Here is a 23878-nt window from a genome sequence, read left to right as displayed (position 1 = left end):
GCATAGCTTTCTTTCTTTATTTTTGGTTGCAAGTCCTGGGGCTTGTATTCAGGGCCTGGGTACTGTCCCTGAGCTTCTTTTGCTCAAGGCTAGCACTCTACCACTTGAGCCACAACACCACTTCTAGCTTTTTCTGTTTATGTAGTGCTAAGCACTCTGCCACTAAGTCACATTCCTAGCTCCAACACCAGGTGTCAAAGAAGAATATGGCCTTTTCTTTTTCAGACCACAAGGAAGTATTTTACCAATACAACTTGTGTAGAGAGGGGACATTTTTCACTTCTAGGGAAATTGAGGCAATAGATGTGTAATTTTCATTCTGTGTCGGCAAGAGAACATAAAATGTTCACAAAAGCCAGGTACCAGTGGCTCATACCTGTAACCCTAGCTACTCAGGAGGCTGAGATGTAAGGATCATGCTTCAAAGCCAGCCCAGGCAGGAAAGTCCTCAAGACTCTTACCTCCAATTAACTACCAGAAAACTGGAAGTAGCATTGTGGCTCCAAGTGGTAGAGCACTAGCCTGTGTGAAAAAGCTCCAAATGCCTACATGCTCTATACCTATGCCTAAGAAATCAAGCCTTCATAGTTCCTCTGAAGCCCTCCGCATGTCATTTCTCAGCAGCAGCCATTCCTTTCCACTCAGAAGGAACAAATATCCTCAGTCTTGTAGTTTTACCATATCTAAACATACCCTAAAACTAGATATTGCTTGCCAGTTTTTACAGAAGGAATCTTGCGTTCTATGACAGCTGTTCCTAAGTGGATAACATACAACTGTATAATTCACTCATGCTCAAAAGAACTTCGTATGGAGCTGACAAACATGAGAAGGTGGTGCAGACAGCTGTTGGGCCTGTCCATAAAGCAGGTAATTGTACCTTGGTCTCAGTCTTTGCAGGATTTGTCTACTGCTTCCTATGTTGTCTGATGAACACTTCTGGGACTTACTGCTGAATAATCTCCACCTGATGAAAAAAATACTCTGGGATCTGGGTGTCAGTGGCTCATATCTACAATCTTAGCTACTTAGGGAGGCTGAAATCTGAGATTTTTTTTGTGCAAAATACAAAATGAAAAATTTTAGGGTTGGGATGTAGCTCAGTGGCAAAGCCATTGCCTAGCAAGTGCAATGTCCTGAGTTCAGTTAAAAAAACTTTTATATACTAGGTGCAGGTGGCTTTTTTTTTGTTTTTTGTTTTGCTAGTCCTGGAGCTTGAACTAAGGGGCTGGGCACTGTCCTTGAGCTTCTTTTGCTCAAGGCTAGCACTCTACCACTTGAGCCACAGTGCCACTTCCAGCTTTTTCTGTTTATGTGGTACTGAGGAATCAAACCCAGGGCTTCATGTATGCTAGGCAAGCACTCTACCACTAAGCCATATTCCCAGCTGATTTTTTTTTTTTTGGTTGGTTGTGGGGCCTGGACTCTGGGCCTGGGCACTGTCCCCCAGCTCTTCAGCTCAGGGCTATTGCTCTACCACTTGAGCCATAGTGCCACTTCTGACTTTTTCTGCTTATGTGGTGCTGAGGAATTGAACCCAGGGCCTCATGCCTGCAAGGCACGCACTCTACCACTGAGCCACCTTCTTAGCCCCATCCCAGCTGACTCTTGTAATCTTACTCAGGAGGTTGAAATCTAAGGATAGAGCCAGGAGAGTCCTGGAAACTCTTATCTTAAAATAACCAACAAAAAGCTGGAAGTAGAAGTGTGGCTCAAGTGGTAAAGTAGCCAGCCTTGAGCACAAAAGCCAAGGAAAGGATGAGGTCTTGAGGTCAAGTCTCAATACCAGCATAGGAACATGTGTGGGTGTGTACATGCACCCCCCACCCACACACACCCACAAAGGGAGTCAGTCAACTATTTCCCAAAGGAGCAAATAAAATTGGGAGATTAAGCTGGGCGCTGGTGGCTCAGGCCTTAATCCTAGCTACTCAGGAGGCTGAGATCTGAAGATTACGGTTCAAAGCCAGCCCGGGCAGGAAAATCTGTGAGACTCTTATCTCCAATAAACCACTAGAAAACTAGAAGTGGAGCTGTAGCTCAAGCGGTAGAGTGCTTTCTTTGAGCGCCAAGGCTCAGAGTTCAAGCCCCACGGCCGACCCCCCCCCCAAAAAATTGAGATATTAAATACATCTACAAAAGTATCTTCCTAGCAATGTCTATTCAATCAGCTGATAACCATTCTTGTTTTTAATTACTGTGGGCAAAGATTGCTTAAAACTAGATGATTTAATCTTCTTCATTTTTATCTTTAGAAACTTCCTTTTAGTCTTCTTGCATACATCCACAGTTTACTATAGCCCGGCTAATTCCTATTGTAATTCTGTGTGATGCCCAAATACTACATAATCTGGATGAATCCTAGAAATATATAATTAAATATAAAGCAAGTCCAAGAAGAACAAACACAATGTGAGTCTATTTGGATTAAGTACAAAACAGGACTGTATAGGGATATGGGCTTGTGTGGTAAAACTCTAAAGCAAATTCTGAAGGATTAGGTAATGGGCAGCTTCTCTGGCTTGTCAGCAGGGTGGAGAGGGCATCTGAAGGACATAAATGAATGGGAAACTGAATAGCAAGAAGTCTTGTGATAGCAGAAGCCACTGGCTAGGAAAGAAAAAGTTCTGGAGCTGGAAGAATTTCAAGGGGAAGGAAGAACTATGCTCACCCATAACTACTCTGGAGGAGAAAGTCAGAAGGCCTGCACTACTCCCCAGATCTGGAGAATCCTGGAAGGTAGATGCTGCTGTTAACTGACACTGTAATCTGGCCAGTTTTCTTTCTTTCTTTTTTTTTTTTGTCGGTCGTGGGGCTTGAACTCTGGGCTTGGGTGCTGTCCTTGCGCTCTTCAGCTTGTGGTGAGCACTCTACTGCTGGAGCCACAGCGCCACTTCCGGTTTTCTAGTGGTTTATTGGAGATAAGAGTCTCACGGACTTTCCTGCCCTGGTTGGCTTTGAACCGAGATCCTCAGATTTCAGCCTCCTGAGTAGCTAGGATTACAGGCGTGAGCCTCCGGCGCCTAGTCAGTTTTCATTTCTTCTACTGGGGTTCAGGACTTGAAGCATCAATCAAGACAATATATACTAAGAAGCTCAAGATAAATATTTTCAGGAATGGGAAAACAGCAATTTCTAACTAATCATCTAATGCAAATAGAGGCAGATTTACCAAGACGGTAATGACACCTAAATTTCAGGACCCTTCACCTATCCAAGCCTACTTCCAAAGCCTAAGAAAAAATTTAACTATTTTTATTACTTTCTTCTAAGTGAGCCCCTAAATTCTATAAACTTCAAGGCTCATGACTAGGTTAGTCTTTGTGAGCCCTGAAGAGGCAAAATACTTAATACAATGAATGAGAAGATTCCTGTTTAAATTTCTATATATTTTTTGTCAGTCATGGGACTTGAACTCATGGCCTGGGTGCTATCCCTGAGCAATTCTGCTCGAGGATACAGTCTCCCTTCTGCTTTTTGAGTGGTTAACTGGAGGTAAGAGTCTCTTGGGGAGCCAGGCGCCTATGGCTCACGCCTATAATCCTAGCCACTCAGGAGGTTGAGATCTGAGGATCTAAATTCAAAGCTAGCCTGGGCAAGAACCTCAGTGATATTCTTATCTCCAATAAACCACCAGAAAACCAGAAGTGATGCTGTGGCCCAAGTGGTAGAGCACTAACCTAGAGCTGAAGAGCTAAGGGACAACGCCCAGGCCCAGCATTCAAGTACCAGGACCAACCAACCAAACAAATAAAAAACAAAAACAGTTTCATGGGGATTGAAATACAATCCTCAGATCTCAGCTTCCTGAGTAGCTAGGATTACAGATGTAAGCCACCAGCACCTGGCTTCCTGTTCCCCGTCAGTCATGGGGCCTGAACTCTGGGCCTGGGCACTCTCCCTCAGCTCTTCAGCTCAAGGCTAGTGCTCTACCACTTGAGCCACAGAGCCATTTCCCGCTTTTTCTGCTTATGTGGTGCTGAGGAATCAAACCCAGGGCCTCATGTATGCAAGGCAAGCACTCTACCACTAAGCCACCTTCCTAGCCCCTCCTGTTTAAATTTCTATCTATTGAATTCTCCTGCCTCAGAAAAATGAATCTATCTCAAGAACTAAGAATGTTTGATATTTAAGCTCTTAAAACAATGTGACTAGGCTAACAATGTGACTAAGTGGCAGAACAGTTGCCTAATAGGCAAGTACTGAGAACTCACATGAAAGTAGAATTTTAGGGCTGAAGTATGTAGCTCAGTGATGGAGGCTTTTGGCTCAATACCTAGCAAAACACACATACAAACACACACAGGGACTAATAAGATCTTATAAATAATTGCACCTTTAAAAAATTATTATTTGGATGGTTAGTTGAGTATAAGTCCCTAAGACTTTTCTGCCTGGGCTAGCAGCCACCAGTGACTAGTTACATTATTATTATTTTACAGAGACCTAGGCTATACTGAATCTTGCAAACTCAGTAAAATGCAAGATTAATTTTCTAACACATCCTTTGCTAAGAAGGTACAGACTAATTTTGGCAAGTATTTTTGCTGTTGTGCCTGCTATCAAAACTATAGAAGTGGTGGAGGTGTGGTACAAGTGGCAGAGTACCAGCTTTGAGAAGAAAAGCAAGTAAAAGCTCCAGACCCTAAATTCAAGCCTCAGTAATGGGATAAATAAATAGAACACTATGCAAGGTATGCAAAGAGGGGAGCTGGGATTGGGGGAGGTGTGTGTGTGAAATAACAGAAGGGGTGAATTTAGTCAAAGTACACTATACACATGTATGGAAATAGTGCAGTAAAACCCCTTTGTGTAATCAATCTACTCTAATAAAAATGAAAACAAAAAATAAAACAAAAAGCAAAATATATACAAACAATCTTGTTGGTGGCATTGTCACACACTGCATGACTTCCACAAATGTTCCTAATTTCCAGCTCTTCTGCACTGAGATCTGGAGGAGCAGAAATGAAGGACAAAGGCATGCTAACAGATGCTGTTACCACCCCCAGCACTCTGTGGGTTGAAAGGAAGACCTCCTTGTGCATGTCTTCTATGTGAATGGAGAAGCTGAACCAGTGATCTGAGAAAAAGGAGAGGAATTTGCCACCAGCTAGAACATTTTCAATGAGAACAAATCATCCAGAAAGAGGATTTGCTTAGTGGAGGTTGAGGAATTTGTGAAGTCAGAGCTCTTCCTCCGCACAAAAGCTATTTGCAACAGGGAAAGAACAGGATCACATGAAAGTCTTATTTTGGGGTTTGGTGTGCTGCTCAGTGGTGCAGTGCTTGCCTGTGAGGCCTTGGGTTGGATCCTCAGCAAAACTCACATTCTCTCTCTCCCTGTCTCTCTCTGCTTGTCTCTCTCTCTTCCCCCTCCTTTTCTCTTTCTCTCTCCCCCCCTCCGCCCCCATTACTTTAAGGAGACCTAAAAGCAACATGGAGCAAACCCCCATCATATCCATATAATAAGATCCAAAGGTTCTTGAATGTTCTATCAGCACAAACGCTGACAACTGGATTGAGAGGACAGAAAGTATACAAAATGAAGGGAGTCTGTTGATTTCTCAGAGTTCGACTTTTAAATTAAGCTATAAACCAGGTGCTCTTTTTTGCTGAAAAGGATACAAGAGGTGTGGCCAGAAATCCAGAAGGCAGAGTCATAAGCCTAGAGTTGAAATCCAGAGCTCAGAGTTGAAACTCAAGAGCCAAGGGGGCAGGACATTTCCAGGTGATAAGTCCTAATCAAGAAACTACTACCTTTCATAGAAAGGGAAGGCAACTCAGAAGGCTGATCCGAAAGGTGGCGGGCAACTCTAGGAAGTCACAGCTAACAGAACCAAGAGCCCAGAGGACAGAGCTACCAGCCAGCCACAGATCATTTCCAGTTCTTGACCTTCATCAAGGAATTAATATGCCAAGTTGGATTCAAATCTCCTTAGTCTGTTGACCCCTTTTTCACTTCCATTTTTTCTTGTGTTTGAACCTGAAGCTAAGAACTATCTATTATCCTATTCTGGTCCCATTTTGTCCTATGTTTGGAAAGCTGGGGTAATTAACTTAGTTCATAGCTTCACTGTCATACAGACAGGGAGGAAAATTGTGTTTAGGAACTACATTCAACAGTGTACTATAATCCAGAACCTCATCTACAATGGGTTATGGTCTTCATGATGGCACTCAGCATATTGGAGCTCATGTGATGTAGGAATCTAAGTTGTTACAGTTGTGAGATGAGACCCTGGGGCATGAGTGACTGTATTTTGTATATTGAAAAAGGATGTGAATCAAGGGGCCAGAAAGTAGATTAGTATGAGATAAATTCAACACATGGAAGGTTTTTGATTGTTGAGTTAGAGAGGGTTTCAGGGAAGGACCTCTGAAAGGAGGAGCTGGGTACAGTTCCTACCTGGCAACCTGCAACCAAATGGGAGTCTCAGTCTTATAAGCAGAAGAAATCAGCAGACCAACAACCTGGAAAAGCTTGGGAGTAAAGCCTCTAGCCCTAGTCTGTCTGATCCTTGACTTTTGCCTCATGAAACCATAGATCCAGACAAGCATACCTGGACTTCTGACTTGCAGAATGATGAGGTAACAAGTGTTTTTTTTTTTTGTATGCCAGTCCTAGGGCTTGAATTCAGGGCCTGGGCACTGTCCCTGAGCTTCTTTTGCTCAAGGCTAGCGCTTTACCACTTGAGCCATAGTATCACTTCTGGCCTTTTCTGTTTATGTGGAACTGAGGAATCAAACCCAGGGCTTCATGCATGCTAGGCAAGCACTCTACCACTAAACCAAATTCCCAACCCAAGGTAACAAGTGTTTTAAACTACTAAATTAGTGGTAATTTGTTATACAGCAATAGAAAAATCTAGAATTGTTTAGGATTAGAGACTCTATTTCTGAAAATGCTGCTGTTTAAGCATATTCTGAGAATAAATTTCAGGCAGCAACAAGAAATCCAGGTACAGTTCTGGGACTAGCTTTTTTGCTTGTGAAACCAACCCAAGTTTCCTCATCCACAAAGTGGGTAGATCAAAGGAGAAAAGCTATAAGAAAACAATTCTTTAATAACAAGTCTTTTCAAATAACAGATGTATTATTAATCACAACACCCATGCCAGTATCTGCAATCCAAGGACCCAGACAGAGTGAACAGAAGTCACAGCTACTTACCTTCCTCAGGGCAGGACTGCAGACTACTAGAATAAAGATATACTCCCTCTCCTTCTGTTAGAAAACTTCCCAGGAAACACTCATCACCCTTTAAAAACATTAACAACAAAAGAAGAGATGATTTACAGTATAAAATACTCACAGAATAAAAAGTCCTGCCTAGTTTTACCTGTCTAAAAGGTTGAGTCAGACTCAAATATGCCCAACTTATTCCATGGCCTTCAGCATTGCCTGGCTTTTTGTCATGTAACTGACATCCCTGATACATGCTGAGAAAAGGAAATGTCAAGGTCCTCTTCCAGTCCTGTCATCAGAGCCTGTGATACTTATTCATGTTCTAGTGGATTTAATTTTTTCTGTGAAAAATTCAGTTTTTTCCTTGGCTTAAAGCCTTTACATTTAGCTCTACATGTCTAGGTCAAGCCCTGTCTCAGATCTGAAAAAATGAAAGGTCTAAATGGCAAAAGAAATCCATCTAATTCTATCCCTCAGAATTGGTTATTTCCAAAAGCCTGCTAGGAAGGGGGAAGTGCAAATTGGAATCCAAGATAAAGAAGTACAAATCCCTTAGCTTAGCAGTTAAGGTGAAATATTACCTTTATGAATTACTTGTTTTATGCTGATAATGATGTTAATACCGGGGATGAGAAGGCTGCTTACCCTCATTGCTTGTTGGGTTTTCTCAGACAATTTTACATCATCATCTTCTACCTGTGTCCAACAGAAATGCAGATTTTCAGTTTCCTACTCCAAGGATAGAGCTTGCTACTTCTCCTCACTGTGTTCATATATCTCCCAAGAGAATGATTTAAAACTCCCTCCACCATGTCCAATATTCTCAAGCTCTGATAGGCTAATAGAGGTGGCTACTGGTTAGTAAGGCACAGAGCCCTGGAACATAGTAGACTCTCCCTTGGCACCTTAATCCAGCTAATGGGCCATGGAGAAAATGTTTGTTAATCTCCACTTACATGCCATTTCAGAAGGAAAACAACAATTCTGTTTAAAGATGAAGAAATAAGCACACACTAAACTTTTTGTATGTGTGTGTGCAATCCTGGGGCTTGAACTTGGTCTGGACACTGTCCCTGGGCTTTTTTTTGCTCAAGGCTAGTGCTCTGCTACTTGAGCCACAGTTCTACTTCTTTTTCTTTTTTGGTAGTTTTATTAAGATAAACATCTCATAGACTGACTTTTCTGCCCAGGATGGCTTTGAACCTTAATCCTCAGATCTCAGACTCCTAAGTAGCTAGGATTTCAGGCATGAGTCACTGATACCTGGTCTAAACTTTTTTTTTTTCCAGGGCCCAGGGCTTGGGCACTGTCCTTGAGCTTCTTTTGTTCAAAGCTAGCATTGTACCACTTGAGCCACAGCATCACTTCCAGCATTTTCTGTTTATGAGGTACTGAGAAATCGAATGCAGGGCTTCATGCATGCTAGGCAAACACTCTACTGCAAAGCCACTTCCCAGACCTTAAACTATTTTTTAAAGTGTGTTCTTATTTAAATACATTCATGTCAGAGGATAAGGATAACTTTTTGTTTCTACAGTTCCAGTGTGGCTAGTGGAAAACAGTATAAACAGATTCTAAAATAGGTACTTAGACTTTTAAATATCATACTCTTGCTATCATGGTTTCTATATCCACTTCCTACTGAGGAAATGGGACACTTCTACAAGGAGAGAGACATCTCAGCAGCAATCATTCTGCCTGGAAAAGCGAGCCACAGGAGCCACTTCTCAAGAGCTGTGTGACCTTGGACTTAGAATGTATTCCCTAGATATTATTAGTTTCTAAGGCACAGTATCTTCATCTATTATATGAAGGGTTAACTACTTCCTTGCATCACTTAACAGATAATAAAGCTTTTTTGGGGGGAGGGGTGGTAGGCTGAGGAATTTTCTAAGATTGTGAGAAAATTAAAGAATTGAGATTCACTGACATAAAGAGAAAGGGTTGAGCTAAAACTTTCACTCTTGAAGAGTAGCTAGCTAGCTTTGGATGTAGCAGCCTACTAGGGAGCCCACAAAGCAGCTTTTGCCCAAAGTCCTCCCCATATTTACATATGGGCCTACTTTTACAGATGATACTGACCAGCCAGGAGCAGAATCGGGGTATGGCGGCTGTCAAGACTATGTAGCTGGTCTCTGTGGTAACAGTGCCATCTGTAGGAAGACCACAGACATGTCAGTTATTCCCAACCATTTCTATCCCACAGACATTTAGATCCCTTGCTTCTCAAGATCAAGGACTTCTCTTACTAGCACAGTCTAATGCCCTTAGAAAATGGGAACTTATCTGGGGACAGAGAGACTAATGGGAAGATGGAAGAATAGTTTCCCCATGTAATTAACTTGGGTATTTTTCTGAACAAATAGAAACCTACACTTAAGAGTTGCAGAAATTAGTCTTACTTTTTCTTTTCCTTTTCTTTTTCTTTTTTGTAGTGCTGGGAATTAAACCCAGGGCCTCTAGCCCTCATCCAGCCTTCTTCCCTTTTTTTGAGATAGGGTCTCACTCAAGACAGGCATCAAATTTGGGATCCATCTGACTCTGGAGTGGAGGATTATAGCATGTGCCATCATGCCCAATTTAGCTTACTTTTCATTTTTATCTAGGTAATTACAGGTACTACAAAATACACCTATTCAAACCAACTTGAAATTATCAGGATCATCTTCCCAGCACTGGATATCATTCTTTAAAGTTTTTGGCCAACATAATGGGTAACAAATTGTATCTAACTGTTGTTACAAAATGTTTCATCTTAATTACCACTAAAGCTAACTATTTTCATATACATCTGTCCCTCCTTATATTTTTTATGGTGTTTTTTTTTTTTTTGGTCAGTTGTGGGGCTTGAACTCTGGGCTTGGGTGCTGTCCCTGTGCTCTTCAGCTCAAGGCCAGCACTCTACTGCTTGAGCCACAGTGCCACTTCCGGTTTTCTAGAGTTTTTTATTGGAGATAAGAGTCTCATGGACTTTCCTGCCCTAGCTGGCTTTGAACTGTGGTCTTCAGATCTCAGTCTCCTGAGTAGCTAGGATTACAGGAGACACCAGCACTCAGCTTTTTTGTTTTTTTTTTTTTATTGTAAAAATAGTGTACAGAGGGGTTACAGCTAGTAAAGTGAGTATATTTTCTATCAAGCATTGTTTCCTCCTTTGTTTTTCCCCTACTATCCCTTTCCTCCCTATATTTTTATTTTCCATTTCTGCAATTGGCATGTTTATATTTTTGCCCATATTACCATTGAGTAGGATACATTTTTTTTCTTATTAAGTTGTAAGAGTTTTTCATTAATTATTATGCTACTATTTTATCATAGGTATTCTAATATTTCCACCAATTTATGCTGGTCTTTTGCCTTAGTTTATGGTTTATTTTGTTCCCCCCTGCCAAAGTTTCAAGGTTTGCTCTCCAAAGACTTACCCTCTTCTTTTCTTTCTTTTTTTTTGGGGGGGTCAGTTGTGGGGCCTGAACTGTGGGCCTGGATGCTGTCCCTCAACTCCTCAGCTCAAGGCTAGTGCTCTACCACTTTGAGCCACAGCTCCACTTCTGGCTTTTTCTGCTTATGTGGTGCTGAGGAATCAAACCCAGGGCCTCATGCATGCAAGGCAAGCACTCTACCATTGACCTACCTTCCCAGCCCAACTTACCCTTTTCTTTAACCAAGATCTGAGATGTCAAAAATGATTCTGAGAAGACCACAGATCCTAAGCACCCTCTTCCTCTCAGCAAATCAGGAATGTCATAGACAGTCATACAAGCCTATAGTAAATGAAAAAACAGAGTAAGATCAGTTATCAGTCAAGTACCTCTTGGGAAAGATGCTTAAGAAACATAACAGGGCTGGGAATGTGGCTTAGTGGTAGAGTGCTTGCCTAGCATGCATGAAGCTCTGGATTTGGTTCCTCAGTATCACAAAAACAGAAACGGCTGGAAGTGGTGCTGCGGCTCAAGTGGTAGAACAAAAGCCTTGAGCAAAAGAAGCTCAGGAACAGTGCAGAGGCCCTGAGTTCAAGCTCCAGGACTGACAACAAAAAAAGAAAAAAAAAACAAACATAACAAAATACTACCTTAAAGCAGCACAAAGCTGCTTACTATGTAGTTTGTAGGGAAAACCGAGCTATACTGAAAAACCTCTGAACTGAGAGATATTTCAAAATCACCCAGGCTTCCCTGCAATTGCTCCTTCATCAGAGACATATTTGTGCCACACTGGAGCTTGAACTCAGGGGCTGGACACTCCCCCTGGGCTTTTTTTTTTTGTTTAAGGCTAGTATTCTACCACTAGAGCCACAGCCCTATTTCTGGCTTTTTGGTGGTTAACTGGAGGTAAGAGTTTCATGGACTTTCATGCCCAGGCAGGGTTTTTTTTGTTTTTTTTTTGAGGGGGGAGGAGTCTGGTCATGGGGCCTGAACTCTGGGCCTGGGCGCTGTCCCTCAGCTCTTCAGCTCAAGGCTAGCACTCTACCACTTGAGCCACAGCACCACTTCTGGCTTTTTCTGCTTATGTGGTGCTGAGGGCCTCATGCATTGCAAGGCAAGTGCTCTACCACTGAGCCACCTTCCCAGCTCCCCCAGGCAGGTTTTAAGTCATGATCCTCTTGAGTAGTAAGGATTACAGGCATGAGCCACTAGTGCCCAGTGCATCAGAGACGTATTTAGGCTAGAAGGACAGCATCTTTATGTTCCTATAAATTCCCTCGAATTGTTCTCCCTCTAAGAGACAATACAGCCTTCATTCTTAACTATGACTGGCTTATCAGAGTTGGAGGTATTTCCTGTAGGCTTCTGTACATATATATACTTCATACTCTTAACTCCTTGTTAGGTTTAGGCTGGGGTTCTGAACAAGACTGGAAAGGTAGTTATTTACTTGGTGACACATCTTTGTGGATATTTATGTGTACATGTCTATATCTGCTAATGTTCCTTCTAATCCTCCTTACCTATGGTATCACTGACTGCAGTTAGCTCTAAAATATTGATTTCCAGCTGGGCACCAGTGGCTCACAACTGTAATCCTACCTACTCAAGAGGCTGAGAAGTTCAAAGCCAGCCTGGGCAGGAAAGTCTGTGAGACTCTTATCTTCATTAAAACTTCACAACTGTGGCTTAAGTGCATTAACCTTGAGCAGGGCTTTGGGGGAAGGTGCCCAGGCTCTGCATTCAAGCCCCAGGATCAGTACACACACGCACGCAAGCACACGCACGCAAGCGCGCGCACACACAAATTTAATTCCAGAAATAAGCAAAGCATGAGTTTTAAACTGTGCAGCATTCCAAGCAGTGTGTTGGAATATATTATCTACTGTATTCCATCCTGGTGGGGATATGAACCATTCCTTTGTCCAACACATCTACACTGTGAGTCACTTAATAACCATCTTGGTTACCAACTGGACTAGTATCATAGTATTCATTCAAGTAAGAGCCTTTTTTTTTGGGGGGGGTCTGGTTGTGCTGCCTAAACTCTGGGCCTGGGCACTATCCCTCAGCTCTTCAGCTCAAAGCTAGTGCTCTATCAGTTGAGCCCCAGTGCCACTTCCGGCTTTTTTTTCTGCTTATGTGGTGCTGAGGTCGAACCCAGGCCTCATGCACGCAAGGCAAGCTCTGTACCACTGAGTCACCTTCCCAGCTCAAGTAAGGACCTTTTTAAATTCCCCCCTTGTACTGATAATGCCCTCATGCTTGCTAGGTTCCTACTCTGCCACTTGATTTTGCCCCTAGCACTTTTGTTTTTGTTTTGAGATTAGGTCTCAAAGGTAACTTTGCCTGGGTTTGTCTCAAACTCATAATCCTCCTGCTTCCACCTTCTGAGTAGCTTGGATTATAAACTTGTACCACCATATAACTCCTTTTCTCTCTCTCTTTTTTTGTCGGTCTTGGGGCTTGAACTCTGGGCCTGGCTGGTGTCCCTCAGCTCTTCAGCTCAAGGCTAGCACTCTACCACTTGAGCCACAGCACCACTTCTGATCTTCTGGTGGTTAATTGGAGAGACGGATTTTTCTGCCCGGGCTGGCTTTGAACCATGATCCTCAGATCTCAACCTCCTGAGTAGCTAGGATTATAGGTGTGAGCCACTGGCACCCGGATTCTTTTTCTCTTTTTTAAAAAAAGAGTTTATAATATACTTTTATAACTTATAATTTTGTTTTCCAATAGTTAAACTATAACTGGGTGACAGTTTTCCTTATTTTACCTTAATAATGGCCCTCAAACACAAAATTAATGATACTGGCAATGTATTGTAACAAATTGTTACTAATCTTTTACTGTACCTAATTTATAAATTAAACTTTACCATAAGTATGTATGGATAAGAAAAATATAGTAGATAAAGGATTTGATACTATCTGAAATTTTAAGCATTCAGTGGAGGTTCTGGATTTGTAATCACCTATTATTGACCAAAATACTTTCCAAAATACTAAACAGAAGTTGGGGGTTTAGACTTTAGCAAGTATTATTATCACCTAACTATTGAAGAATAGATCTTAATTATGTCACCAAAAAGTCTAATTAGCTCTAAAACAATATCAACACAAAATGTTAACAAGTGGGTGTATTATAAAGCATTCATTACTTATAACCTTAAAAAATGACATTTGTATTATTCTCCATGGATGAGATAACATTATTGACAGGAACTTGTGATGCTTTCCTCTGGTGATGGGAATGCAAGTCATCCATAGCTGCCCATCGAGTTTCTCATGACCAAAGCCTGCTGAAATTAGGGCTTAGGCAGTGGACATAGGACACACTCAAGGTCAAATTTGTGTGTATACACACAACAAACAGAACATTTGATATTCAGTATCTTTTCATAAATTGTTTATCAACTGTCTTCATATCAGTGTGCACTGGGTGCAGCTGCAACTGGCCCACAAACTGGCTCCCCTAGGGCCATGCTATTTCCAGGGACCAATATCTCAAGGATATACTTCAAGGACCATTATCTCAGCGGGGTATTGGTGGCTCATGCCTGACTACAGTTCAAAGCCAGCCCAGGAACAGGGCGTCGGTGGCTCATGCCTGTAATCCTAGCTACTCAGGAGGCTGAGATCTGAGAATCTTGGTTCAAAGCCAGCCTGGGCAGGAAAGTCCATGAGACTCTTATCTCCAATGAACCATTAGAAAACTGGAAGTGGCACTATAGCTCAAGCGGAAGAGTGCTTGCCTTGAGCTGAAGAGCAAAGGGACAGTGCCCAGGTCCATAGTTCAAGCCCCATGACCGACCAAACCCCCCCCCCAAAAAAAAAAACAACTATCTATGGACTTGGAATGTAAAGAAACAATTGTTGAAAGCTTGGTCTGTTGGTCAAGGCAGGCTTTTCCTAGCTCATATTTTCACACAAGGACAGCACAATCTCAGCTCCTTGGAGACCTCCCACCTACTTCCACTTTACTGCTTATAGATATCCTTCTACAAGCCATTCTTAACCAGCTGACTCACAAAAGCTCTGCTTACCGTTTTCACAAAGAATAAGCTATCTTCATTGTCCAGAGGCACAATTCTAGAAGAGTAAAGAAATGAGAGAAAGACATTAAAGGATTTCTAACTGGACTGAAATTCACAATCTTTTTTTTTTTTTTTGTCAGTCCTGGGGCTTGAACTATGGGCCTGGGTGCTGTTCCTGAGCTCTTCAGCTTAATGCTTGAGGCAAATGCTTGAGCTACAGCACCACTTCTGGTTTTCTGGTGATTAACTGGAGGTAAAGAGTCTCACAGACTTTCCTGTCTGGGCTGGCTTTGAACCACGATCTTCAGCTCTTAGCCTCCTGAGTAGCTAGGATTACAGGCATGAGCCATGGGCACCCGTCTTTTTTTTAATGGCAACAACTCTTTTCTCAGAGATTTTTAACCTTGGACTGCATGTGCAGAATTAGTCACTGAAGTTATATAGTCACTGAAGTGAATATGTCCTGACCTCTGCCCCTAAGCTTTCTGTGGAAGTCCTCAAGGTATGAGGGCTTACCTGAGTACAGCCAGCCTAAGCCCAAGCCTGAAGTGATCTTTGTGGGGGTCCTCTCTCCTTCACTTGTTATTTTTATTTTCTTTCTTTTTTTGGTGCGGGTCCTGGGGCTTGAATTCAGGGACAAGATGCTGTCCCTGAGCTGCTCTCTCTCTCTTTTCTGTTTTTTTTTTCCAGTCCTGGGGCTTGAACTCAAGGCCTGGGGCACTGTCCATGAGCTTCATCTGTTTAAGGCTAGCACTCTACCACTTGAGCCACAGCACCACTTCCAGCTTTTTTGGTGTATATGGTACTAAGGAATTGAACCTAGGGCTTAATCCATGCTAAGCAAATACTCTACTACTAAGCCACATTCCTAGCCCCTATTTTTTATTTTTCTGAGCGATGTCTTGCTCTGTATCCCAGGCCAGGCTTGAATTCATGATCTCTGACCTCAGCCTTAGTGCTGGGATTATAGGTATGCATCACTAAGCCTCTCCTCCCTTTATGCTCAACTTGCCTCATGTGAGGAGGCACCACACCATACACTTACCTTCCCTGGTTATTCACAGCATGTATATGAAAAGCTGTCTTGGAGCTACAAACCAAAAAGGAAACAAAACAGAAATCAGACTTCTCTTGCTGACTACTGGGTTAGAATCCTCTCAGACATTTACTTCTATACTCTATCTGCCCTACACTTTTTTTTTTTTTTGGCCAGTCCTGGGGCTTGAACTCAAGGCCTGGACACTGTCCCTGAGCTTCTTTTGCTCAAGGCTAGTACTCTACCACTTGAGCCATGGTGCCACTTTGAGTTTTTTCTGTTTATATGATACTGAGAAATTGAACCCAGGGTTTCATGCATGGTAGGTAAGCACTCTACCACTAAGCCACATCCACAGTCCCCCTGCCCTATACTTTCAAGCCACCCAGTGAGAGTGATTTAGTTAATTTAAGCACTTTTTCTGGGGTCCCATGCCATCAGGTACAGAGGAGCCAGGTCTGCTTCCGTACAAGTTCTCAGGGCTGCCTCACATGCTAGCCTCTAACTTCCTCATATAGTTCCTCTACCCTTAACATCTTAGCTTCTCAAAGGTTTAATCAGGAACAATCTCCTTCACACATCTCATTATTTTACTGGAACATTTCTCAAATGGAAGATGAAATATAAGTTACAAAAGTGAAGAAGATTTTTTTTTAAATATAAAAAAGTTCCTTATAAAAGACTTAGTCATTGCTTACCGGAGGGCTGCCTTAAACTGAATCAACTCAAAGGAATCTAACCCAGATCCCAGAATCTGCTCTGCTTCCTCCTTGGCCTGTAAAAAAATAATAAAAAATGAGAGTCAGTTTTCAAGCAGCAAAAAGTACACATACTACTGATAGGAAAAGCACTTCTAACAGATGGCCAATGCCCTTCTCTTCTACATGACTACTTTGTACACATCAGGAAATTAAAGTGAAAGCATCAGGTTAAGGAAAACAGGTGCTTTCTTCAGGCTGGGTTCATGGGAAAAACTCCTAGAGAGAAGTAAGGAGCTAGAATGGTGCAAGTGACATGTGAGGTCTAGGAAATGCTTTTTCCTACCCCTTCCATTAGCTTTGAGGAAGGGAACACTGCCCTCAGTCTCTGCTAGAGGCTAAGAAGATTCAAACTGCTAGAGTTACAGAAGATAAGTTAGAAAACAGTGTGAGAAGTGATGTTGAAGTCCCATGGCTTTGTACAAGTCTAAGATTCAATTCAGTAAGGAGGGGAAATGACAAGGAGCTGGTGTCTACAGCTACAGTCTCTCTGATATCTACATCATACACAACCTTTCCAATGTCAACTGGCTTCTTTCAGGAAAGGTCCTATTGGCATTGGGAGGCATCAAGCCGACTCTTCTCATCTCCTTACTGGGTCAGATTTAGGAATCCAACTCAGCAGGGCAGGTTAACCGCAAAACAGCAAGGAAGAAAATGGTCAGAAAGTGAAAATGCGTGCGATTGTCTAGGAAAGGCAAGTCAGATTTTCAAGTTTGTACTTGATTTTTTAAAAAACACTGGATTATAGAAAACCAAACTCAAAACAAACTTACCTAACTTTGTTAAGATTCACGGTTCTTTAACTTCTAAAAGCAGTTTGTTTAAATATTAACAAGATAATGACTTTTCTTTAACAGAACAGGAATTTACAAAGACATGCTGACTAGCTGTCACTTGTCAAAACACAGCAGCTGGCCAAAGGCAGCAGAAATTTAGTGCTCTATAAGCAATTTGCTGGTGCCACACAGACATTCTTTAAACACTTCAAGGTGTCTTAAGAAAAAACAATGAAAATAATGATTACAGAAAAGGAAATTTAAATTACCTTTGTTAGGCTGGAAGTTTTAGTGTAACATGCAATGCCAGCCAAAACAGCCTCAATAACAGCAGCATATATCTGGGACAAGAGCCTACTTTAAAAGCAAAAAATAATGATTAACTACAGTAACACAAGGTTTCATCAAAAGCTGCATGCATATAAATGATAATCTCCCAATTTAAAAGACTGAAAAAAATGAAAAAAGGATTCATCGAAAAAGGGAACTTATTGAAAAAAGCAACTCTAAACTTTAACGCTTTTTAAAGTCTTATGCCTATTTGATTTATATTTTGCTCTTGTTAAATTACCTTAAAAAAAGTCAGCTCCTCTGAGTTTGGCTCAAAGGACCAATTCTGTAAACAAAGAGAATAAAACTGGTAGTCTTGCTTGGAACTGGTGGCTCATGCTTATAATCCTGGCTACTTAGAAGGCTGAGATCTGAGGGTTGCAGTTCAAAATCAGCCCTGGCAGGAAAAGTATATGAGACTCTTATCTACAATTAACCACAAAAAGCTGGAAGTAGAGTTGTGGCTCAAGTGGTAGACACTAGCCTTGAGCAAAAGAGCTAAAGAGCAGGCCTGGAACCACTACCTACAGACCAAAAATTCCTTCAGTATACGATACTGACCTGCAGTTTTTCCGAGCACCATCATACTATATGTCCTCTCCCAACCAGACCTGCTAAAAGCTGGCTGTTACTGTGATTTCAGGGCTGGAGACCTTATTTAAGAGAGACTGAAAAGCTAAATTCAATTAATTTCAGATTAGCAGCTTCATGGATCATTATATCCTGAATTCTGTTCACCAGGCCAGGGGCACAAAGTATGCTTGATAGGAAGGGGCCTGGTGAGGAAACTGCCAATGAGTTTTCAGTCCACTTCCAGGTGAGACCAGAAGACTTCACACCATGATATTGGGGTTAAGTATGAACGCTAATCCCCCAAAATGTAAAGATATCTCCTCTCTAGTTTGATTCAAACATCACTCAATCTACACTGGTCAGCCTTCCCTTTGCTTTAGTGTCTATATAAATTATTAGACAAGAGCTCAATACACAAGCTAATGCCTACCTCTCTACCCCGCAAATGGGTCAACTACAATTCTAGCTACTCAGGAGGCTAACATCTGAGGATGCAGGTTTTTGAAGTCAGCCATGGAAGATAAATCCAAAAGACATTATCTTCAATTAACCAGTAAAAAGCCAGAACTGGAGGCATGGCTCAATTGGTAGAGTACCAACCAGGAACAAAAAAAAAAAAAAAAGTTTAGAATGCAAGACATGAGTTCAAGTCCCAGTGTGCCAGTACATACACACACACACACACACACAAAAGACCAGGGTGATACTGGTGTCATTTTCACTAGGGTTCCCCAGGTTACAAGTTCTACTAGGTCTATGATTTGGTAATCTCCTGCTATCAGCACAACTAGCAGGAAGCACAACTACTTGCATATCCTAGACTGAAAAGTGGCCCTCCTCTACTAGAGAAGATCATCCATCCATTCAACAGAGAACAGCTGCAAGAAGGGATGGAAAGAATTGATACAGGGCAGTTAGGGAAAAAAAGGGACACTTATATAGTCAAGCAGATCACCCCTGGCAATCAATAGGATGATGGGTGCCACAGCTAGATCACCCTCAGCTCTAGGAACCTGTGTTTTTTGTTTTTGTTCTTTTTTTGGATCCGGTTGTGGGGCCTGAGCTCTGGGCCTGGGTGCTGTCCCTAAGCTCTTCAGCTCAAGGCTAGCGCTCTACCACTTGAGCCACAGGACCACTTCTGGCTTTTTTCTTTTTGCTTATGTGGTGCTGAGGAATTGAACCCCGGGCCTCAGGCATGCAAGGCAAGCGCTCTATCATTGAGCCACCTTCCCAGCCCCAGGAACCTGTGTTTTGAAGAAACCTTCAAATCATCTTCTCTCCCTTCTTCCATCCCTCCTTAATTTCAGTAACAGGATTTGAATCAGAGTCTTGGACTTGCCAGGCTGGTGGTCTAATTAAACCATTCCTCCAGCCTCTTTATGGCCTGTCCTTGATGGCCTTTGGGAAGCTCATGTCTAGACCCCACCCGTTTACTCTGGTGTATAATCAGGTGATAACAGAGCTCTTACTGTATTTGTATTTCTGAAGGAAGATGCCTTTTCTCAATTCATTATATTAATTGTATAAGGGCAGTTTCATTCTAACATTTCCACATACATATACAATGCATCCCAAATGAATCTCCTCTCCTCTTACCACTCTCCTTTATCTTGCACCTACCATTCTTACAACAATTTATTTTTTTATTTTTAATTTTTATTGTGAACATACTGTACAGAGGGGTTACAATTATATAGGCAAGACAATAAATACATTTCTTATCAAGCATTGCAGCCTCCTCCTTTGTTTACCCTTCACATCCCTTCCCAGCCTCCCCCGCCCCCTCTTACAACAATTTCAACTGGTTTCATTGTTCTGTTTTCAATCATATTCATGTAAATGCTTTTGGAAATTTGTAATTCAGCATTACTAAGTTATATCCTGTATATGGTTTCCTAATATATGCAATGTGGGGGTAAGAGGGAGTCAGAATTAGGTATGTTCTTTTTTTTTGCCAGTCCTGGGGCTTGAACTCAGGGCCTGGGATCTGTCCCTCACCTTCTTCTTGCTCAAGGCTAACACTCTTACCACTTGAGCCACAGTGCTACTTCTGACTTTTTCTGAGGAATAGAACCCATGGCTTCATGTATGCTAGGCAAGCTCTCTACGACTAAGCCATATTCCCAGACCCTAGGTATGAACTTTCTTTTTCTCTCTCTTTTTTTTTTGTCAGTCATGGGGTTTGAACTCTGGGCTTGGGCATTGTCCCTGAGCTTTTCAGCTTGAGGTAAGGACTCTTATCACTTGAGCCACAGCACCACTTCCAGTTTTCTGGTGGTTAATTGTAGAAAAGAGTCTCATGGACTTTCCTGCCTGGGCCGGCTTTGAACTGTGATCCTCAGATCTCAGCCTCCTGAGTAGCTAGGATTAGCTAGGATTATAGGTATGAGCTACCGGCGCCTGGCTAGGTATGAACTTTCTAAGGCTACAAAGCCAAGATTCAGATCATAGCTATGTTCCATAAACAGGAATTCAGAGAAAATACTCAATTTGCATGAGATTTCCCACAAATTCTGCCAATGGATTTCAAAATGTTTTGTTTTTGGAAAATCCTCCAATAAAAATAATGCATCACACACACACACACACACACACACACACACACAAAAAGAGGAAATTATGTCATATAAATGCATGAGGGTGCAGATAAAAACTCTTGAGTTCTGGATAGAGGAGCAGATAGAGAAGTTGGCAAGGCCCTCCAACCTCAATGTGATCTCCTGGGAAACTACATGACCATGTCCACCTCACAGCCAGATGTCCTAACTGTCAAGCTCATTAGGAAGTAGACAGACCAGACACAGTAAGAAGCTCAACTTTGAAAAAGAAAAAAAAAAGATATAAAGATTTAAAGATTTACATTTGTTCAGTTTTCCTGAGAAGCTTGTCATTCTTGGGTAGCTTGTCATCATCACCTGTGAAAGAACACATGCATTAAGAATGTGACAGAGTACAGGAAGTGCTTGATTTAATTGGAAGCATTTTCAAGAATGATATTTTTAGAAATTAAATACAATTCAAGTACAAGCAATAGTGGTTTCTCCCAATAGCCTCCTGGACCTTCATCCCTGACATTCTTAATTTTACAACCCATTCAGCATCACCATTGAATACCAGAGAAGATGTGTAGAATTTTAAGCTCTGATAATTTTTAGTTGTATTTTTTGTGCTTTTTTTTTTTTTTTTGGTTGTGGGCCTGGGTGCTGCCCCTGAGCTCCTCAGCTCAAGGCAAGCTCTCTACTACTTGAGCCACAGCACCACTTCTGGTTTTCTGGTGGTTAACTGCATATAAGAGTCTCATGGACTTTCCTGCCAGGGTTGGCTTAGAACCGCAATCCTCAGATCTCAGCCGACTGAGTAACTAGGATTACAGGCATGAGCCACCAGTACCTGGCCTTTTCTGACTCCTTTTGATTAAACTCTTGCTACATGATATAACATAAATGTTATAATTTTCCTATCTTACAGCTATACTCACTTGTTTAAATAATTAATCTTAGTTACTTTAAAATGACCCAGTCATGCTTCTTTCCAGAGTTTTCTGGCTTATTTAGTAACACTCAAGAGAAACTCTGGCTTCTGATGTATTCCTCTCTGGGTATCAATGCTGGAATCCACATGCATCTTCTAGATTTTTCTCTATATCTCTGGAGGACTGTAGTTTCTGGATGGTTCCAGTTAGGCTGGCCTTTCTGGGTGGGGCTATAGAAGTTCCTAGCTCCTAGGTGCCCTTTAGTATGGCCTATTTTCACTTTCATCATAAGAACAACTGAATGGAAACCTTGTAGTAACTCACACCTTCTACTATCTGAAAATAGGTCTTTTTCATAGTGGCCTTTCCTCTGACACTGAGCATGGGGTCTATGCATGGGTACACCTTGGCACTACAGGCTGATCAATGGTTTTTCTCCTGAAATACATTCTGTGAATAATGTGTTGGGCTGCAAACAAGGAGGGTCAGCTAAGGCCCACAAATCAGTACCAATAGCTTCTGAGCAAATTAGTTAAATCTTATCTTTTCATTCATGGGAGAAACCATTCATTAGGTAAGTTGATAAGATGGTGATTTACCCAAGTAAGGAATGTGAGTAGCTCCAAAAAAGTATGTTCTTGAACATGCCAGAGGTCCCTTTGGTGAGACACACTGTGCTACCTGGATATTAGAGAAACATTAAAAATAAAGTTTAAAATAAGAGCAGGCTGACATGTACTGCTGGAGAAAAAAACCATAAGTTAATTAAAGTATATTTCATTTTACCCAAATTAATTTATTTTTTGCCAGTCCTGAGGCTTGAACTCAGGGCTTAGGCACTGTCTGTGAACTTCTTTTGCTTAAGGCTATTCTCTACCACTTGAGCCACAGAGCCACTTAGCTTTTTCTGTTTATGTAGTAATGAGTAATCGAACCCAGGGCTTCATGCGTGTTGGGCAAGCATTATATCACTAAGCTACCTTTCCAGCCCATTTGTTATATTTTAAAGACAGGAAGAAAAGATCATCTTTAATTTTATCATTTCAAAAGATCTGTTTTGTGTGCATGCCAGTCCTGGGGCTTGAACTTAGGGCCTGTGTGCTCAGAGTTATTTTGCTTAAGGCTAGTGCTATTCCATAGATTAACTAGAGATAAGAGTTTCATGAATTTAGCCAGGCGCAGATGGTTCACGTCTGTAATCCTAGCTACTCAGGAGACTGAGATCTAAGGATCGCAGTTCAAAGCCAGCCAGGTCAGGAAAGTCCGTGAGACTCTTTATCTCCAATAAACCACTAGAAAACCGGAACTGGTACTGTGGCTCAAGCGGTAGAGTGCTCGCCTTGAGCTGAAGAGCACAGGGACAGCGCACAAGCCCCACAACCAACATAAAAAAGAAAAAAGAAAAAAAGAAAAAGGGTTTCATGAACTTTCTTGTCTGACTGAGTTGGTTTTTTTTTTTTTAATTATTGTGAAAATACCATACAGAGGGGTTACAATTACATGGGCAAGATAGTGAGTACATTTCTTATCAAGCATTGTTGCCTGTTTCTTTGTTTCTCCATACCATCTCTTCCCCTTTCTACCCGCTCTGACTTGGTTTGGAACCATGATTTTCAGATCTCACCATCCTGAATAACTATGATTTTAGTTGTGAGTAACTGATGCCCAGCTTTTTATTTTTAACTTTGGCATATTGTGAGGTTGCTATTGGGTACTTAGCTCAGGATGCTAATGACTTTACAACTCAAAAAGAAAAAAAGAGGTATTATTTAGGGTTTTTTGTTTTGTTCTGTTGGTCTTGGGGCTTGAACTCTAGGCATGGGCACTGTCCCTCAGCTCTTCAGCTCAAGGCCAGTGCTCTACCACTTGAGCCACAGCACCACTTCTGGTTTTCTGGTGGTTAATTGGAGATGAGAGTCTCACAGACTTTCCTGCTCTGGATGGCTTAGAACCGCAATCCTCAGATCTCAGCCTCCTGAGTAGCTAGGCTTACAGGTGGGAGCCACCAGCGCACAGCTACTGCTTGGGTTTTGACTGTCAATAATATTCTGTCCAGAGCTTTTATAAGATCTAGATTACATATGACAGGCAAAGGTATAGGAAAGCTACAAACTCGTGAAACCCAGGACTTTATCCTTATTTGGATTTCATCTTGTACAAAGGCCTTGCAGAAAAGAAAATATATTCACCTGGGGGCTGGGAAGGTAACTCAGTGGTAGAGCGCTTGCCTTGCATGCATGAGGCCCTGGGTTCGATTCCTCAGCACCACATAAGCAAAAAGAAAAAA

At 41.8% G+C, this 23878-nt stretch overlaps 1 protein-coding gene across 1 annotated transcript in view; it reads right to left on the bottom strand.

Moving 5' to 3' along the window:
- The window catches only part of LOC105981452 (chromosome unknown open reading frame, human C20orf194), a 120595-nt gene that overhangs the window by 51738 nt on the left and 44979 nt on the right, over positions 1 to 23878 (bottom strand). The window contains exons 11-20 of the mRNA XM_013010641.1: positions 22191 to 22272; positions 20980 to 21034; positions 17486 to 17570; positions 16378 to 16454; positions 15689 to 15733; positions 14653 to 14698; positions 10835 to 10946; positions 9271 to 9341; positions 7834 to 7884; positions 7174 to 7261 (exon numbers count right to left, since the gene is read on the bottom strand). Coding sequence (XP_012866095.1) covers positions 7174 to 7261; positions 7834 to 7884; positions 9271 to 9341; positions 10835 to 10946; positions 14653 to 14698; positions 15689 to 15733; positions 16378 to 16454; positions 17486 to 17570; positions 20980 to 21034; positions 22191 to 22272 — 712 coding nt within the window. The remainder of the gene's footprint in view (positions 1 to 7173; positions 7262 to 7833; positions 7885 to 9270; positions 9342 to 10834; positions 10947 to 14652; positions 14699 to 15688; positions 15734 to 16377; positions 16455 to 17485; positions 17571 to 20979; positions 21035 to 22190; positions 22273 to 23878) is intronic.

This window comes from Dipodomys ordii, unplaced genomic scaffold (genome assembly GCF_000151885.1).
Source record: "Dipodomys ordii isolate 6190 unplaced genomic scaffold, Dord_2.0 Scaffold13, whole genome shotgun sequence".
NCBI classification, from domain to species: domain Eukaryota; kingdom Metazoa; phylum Chordata; class Mammalia; order Rodentia; family Heteromyidae; genus Dipodomys; species Dipodomys ordii.
The sequence above is the reverse complement of the archived record's forward strand: the minus strand, read 5'-3'. Positions and strand labels throughout refer to the sequence as shown.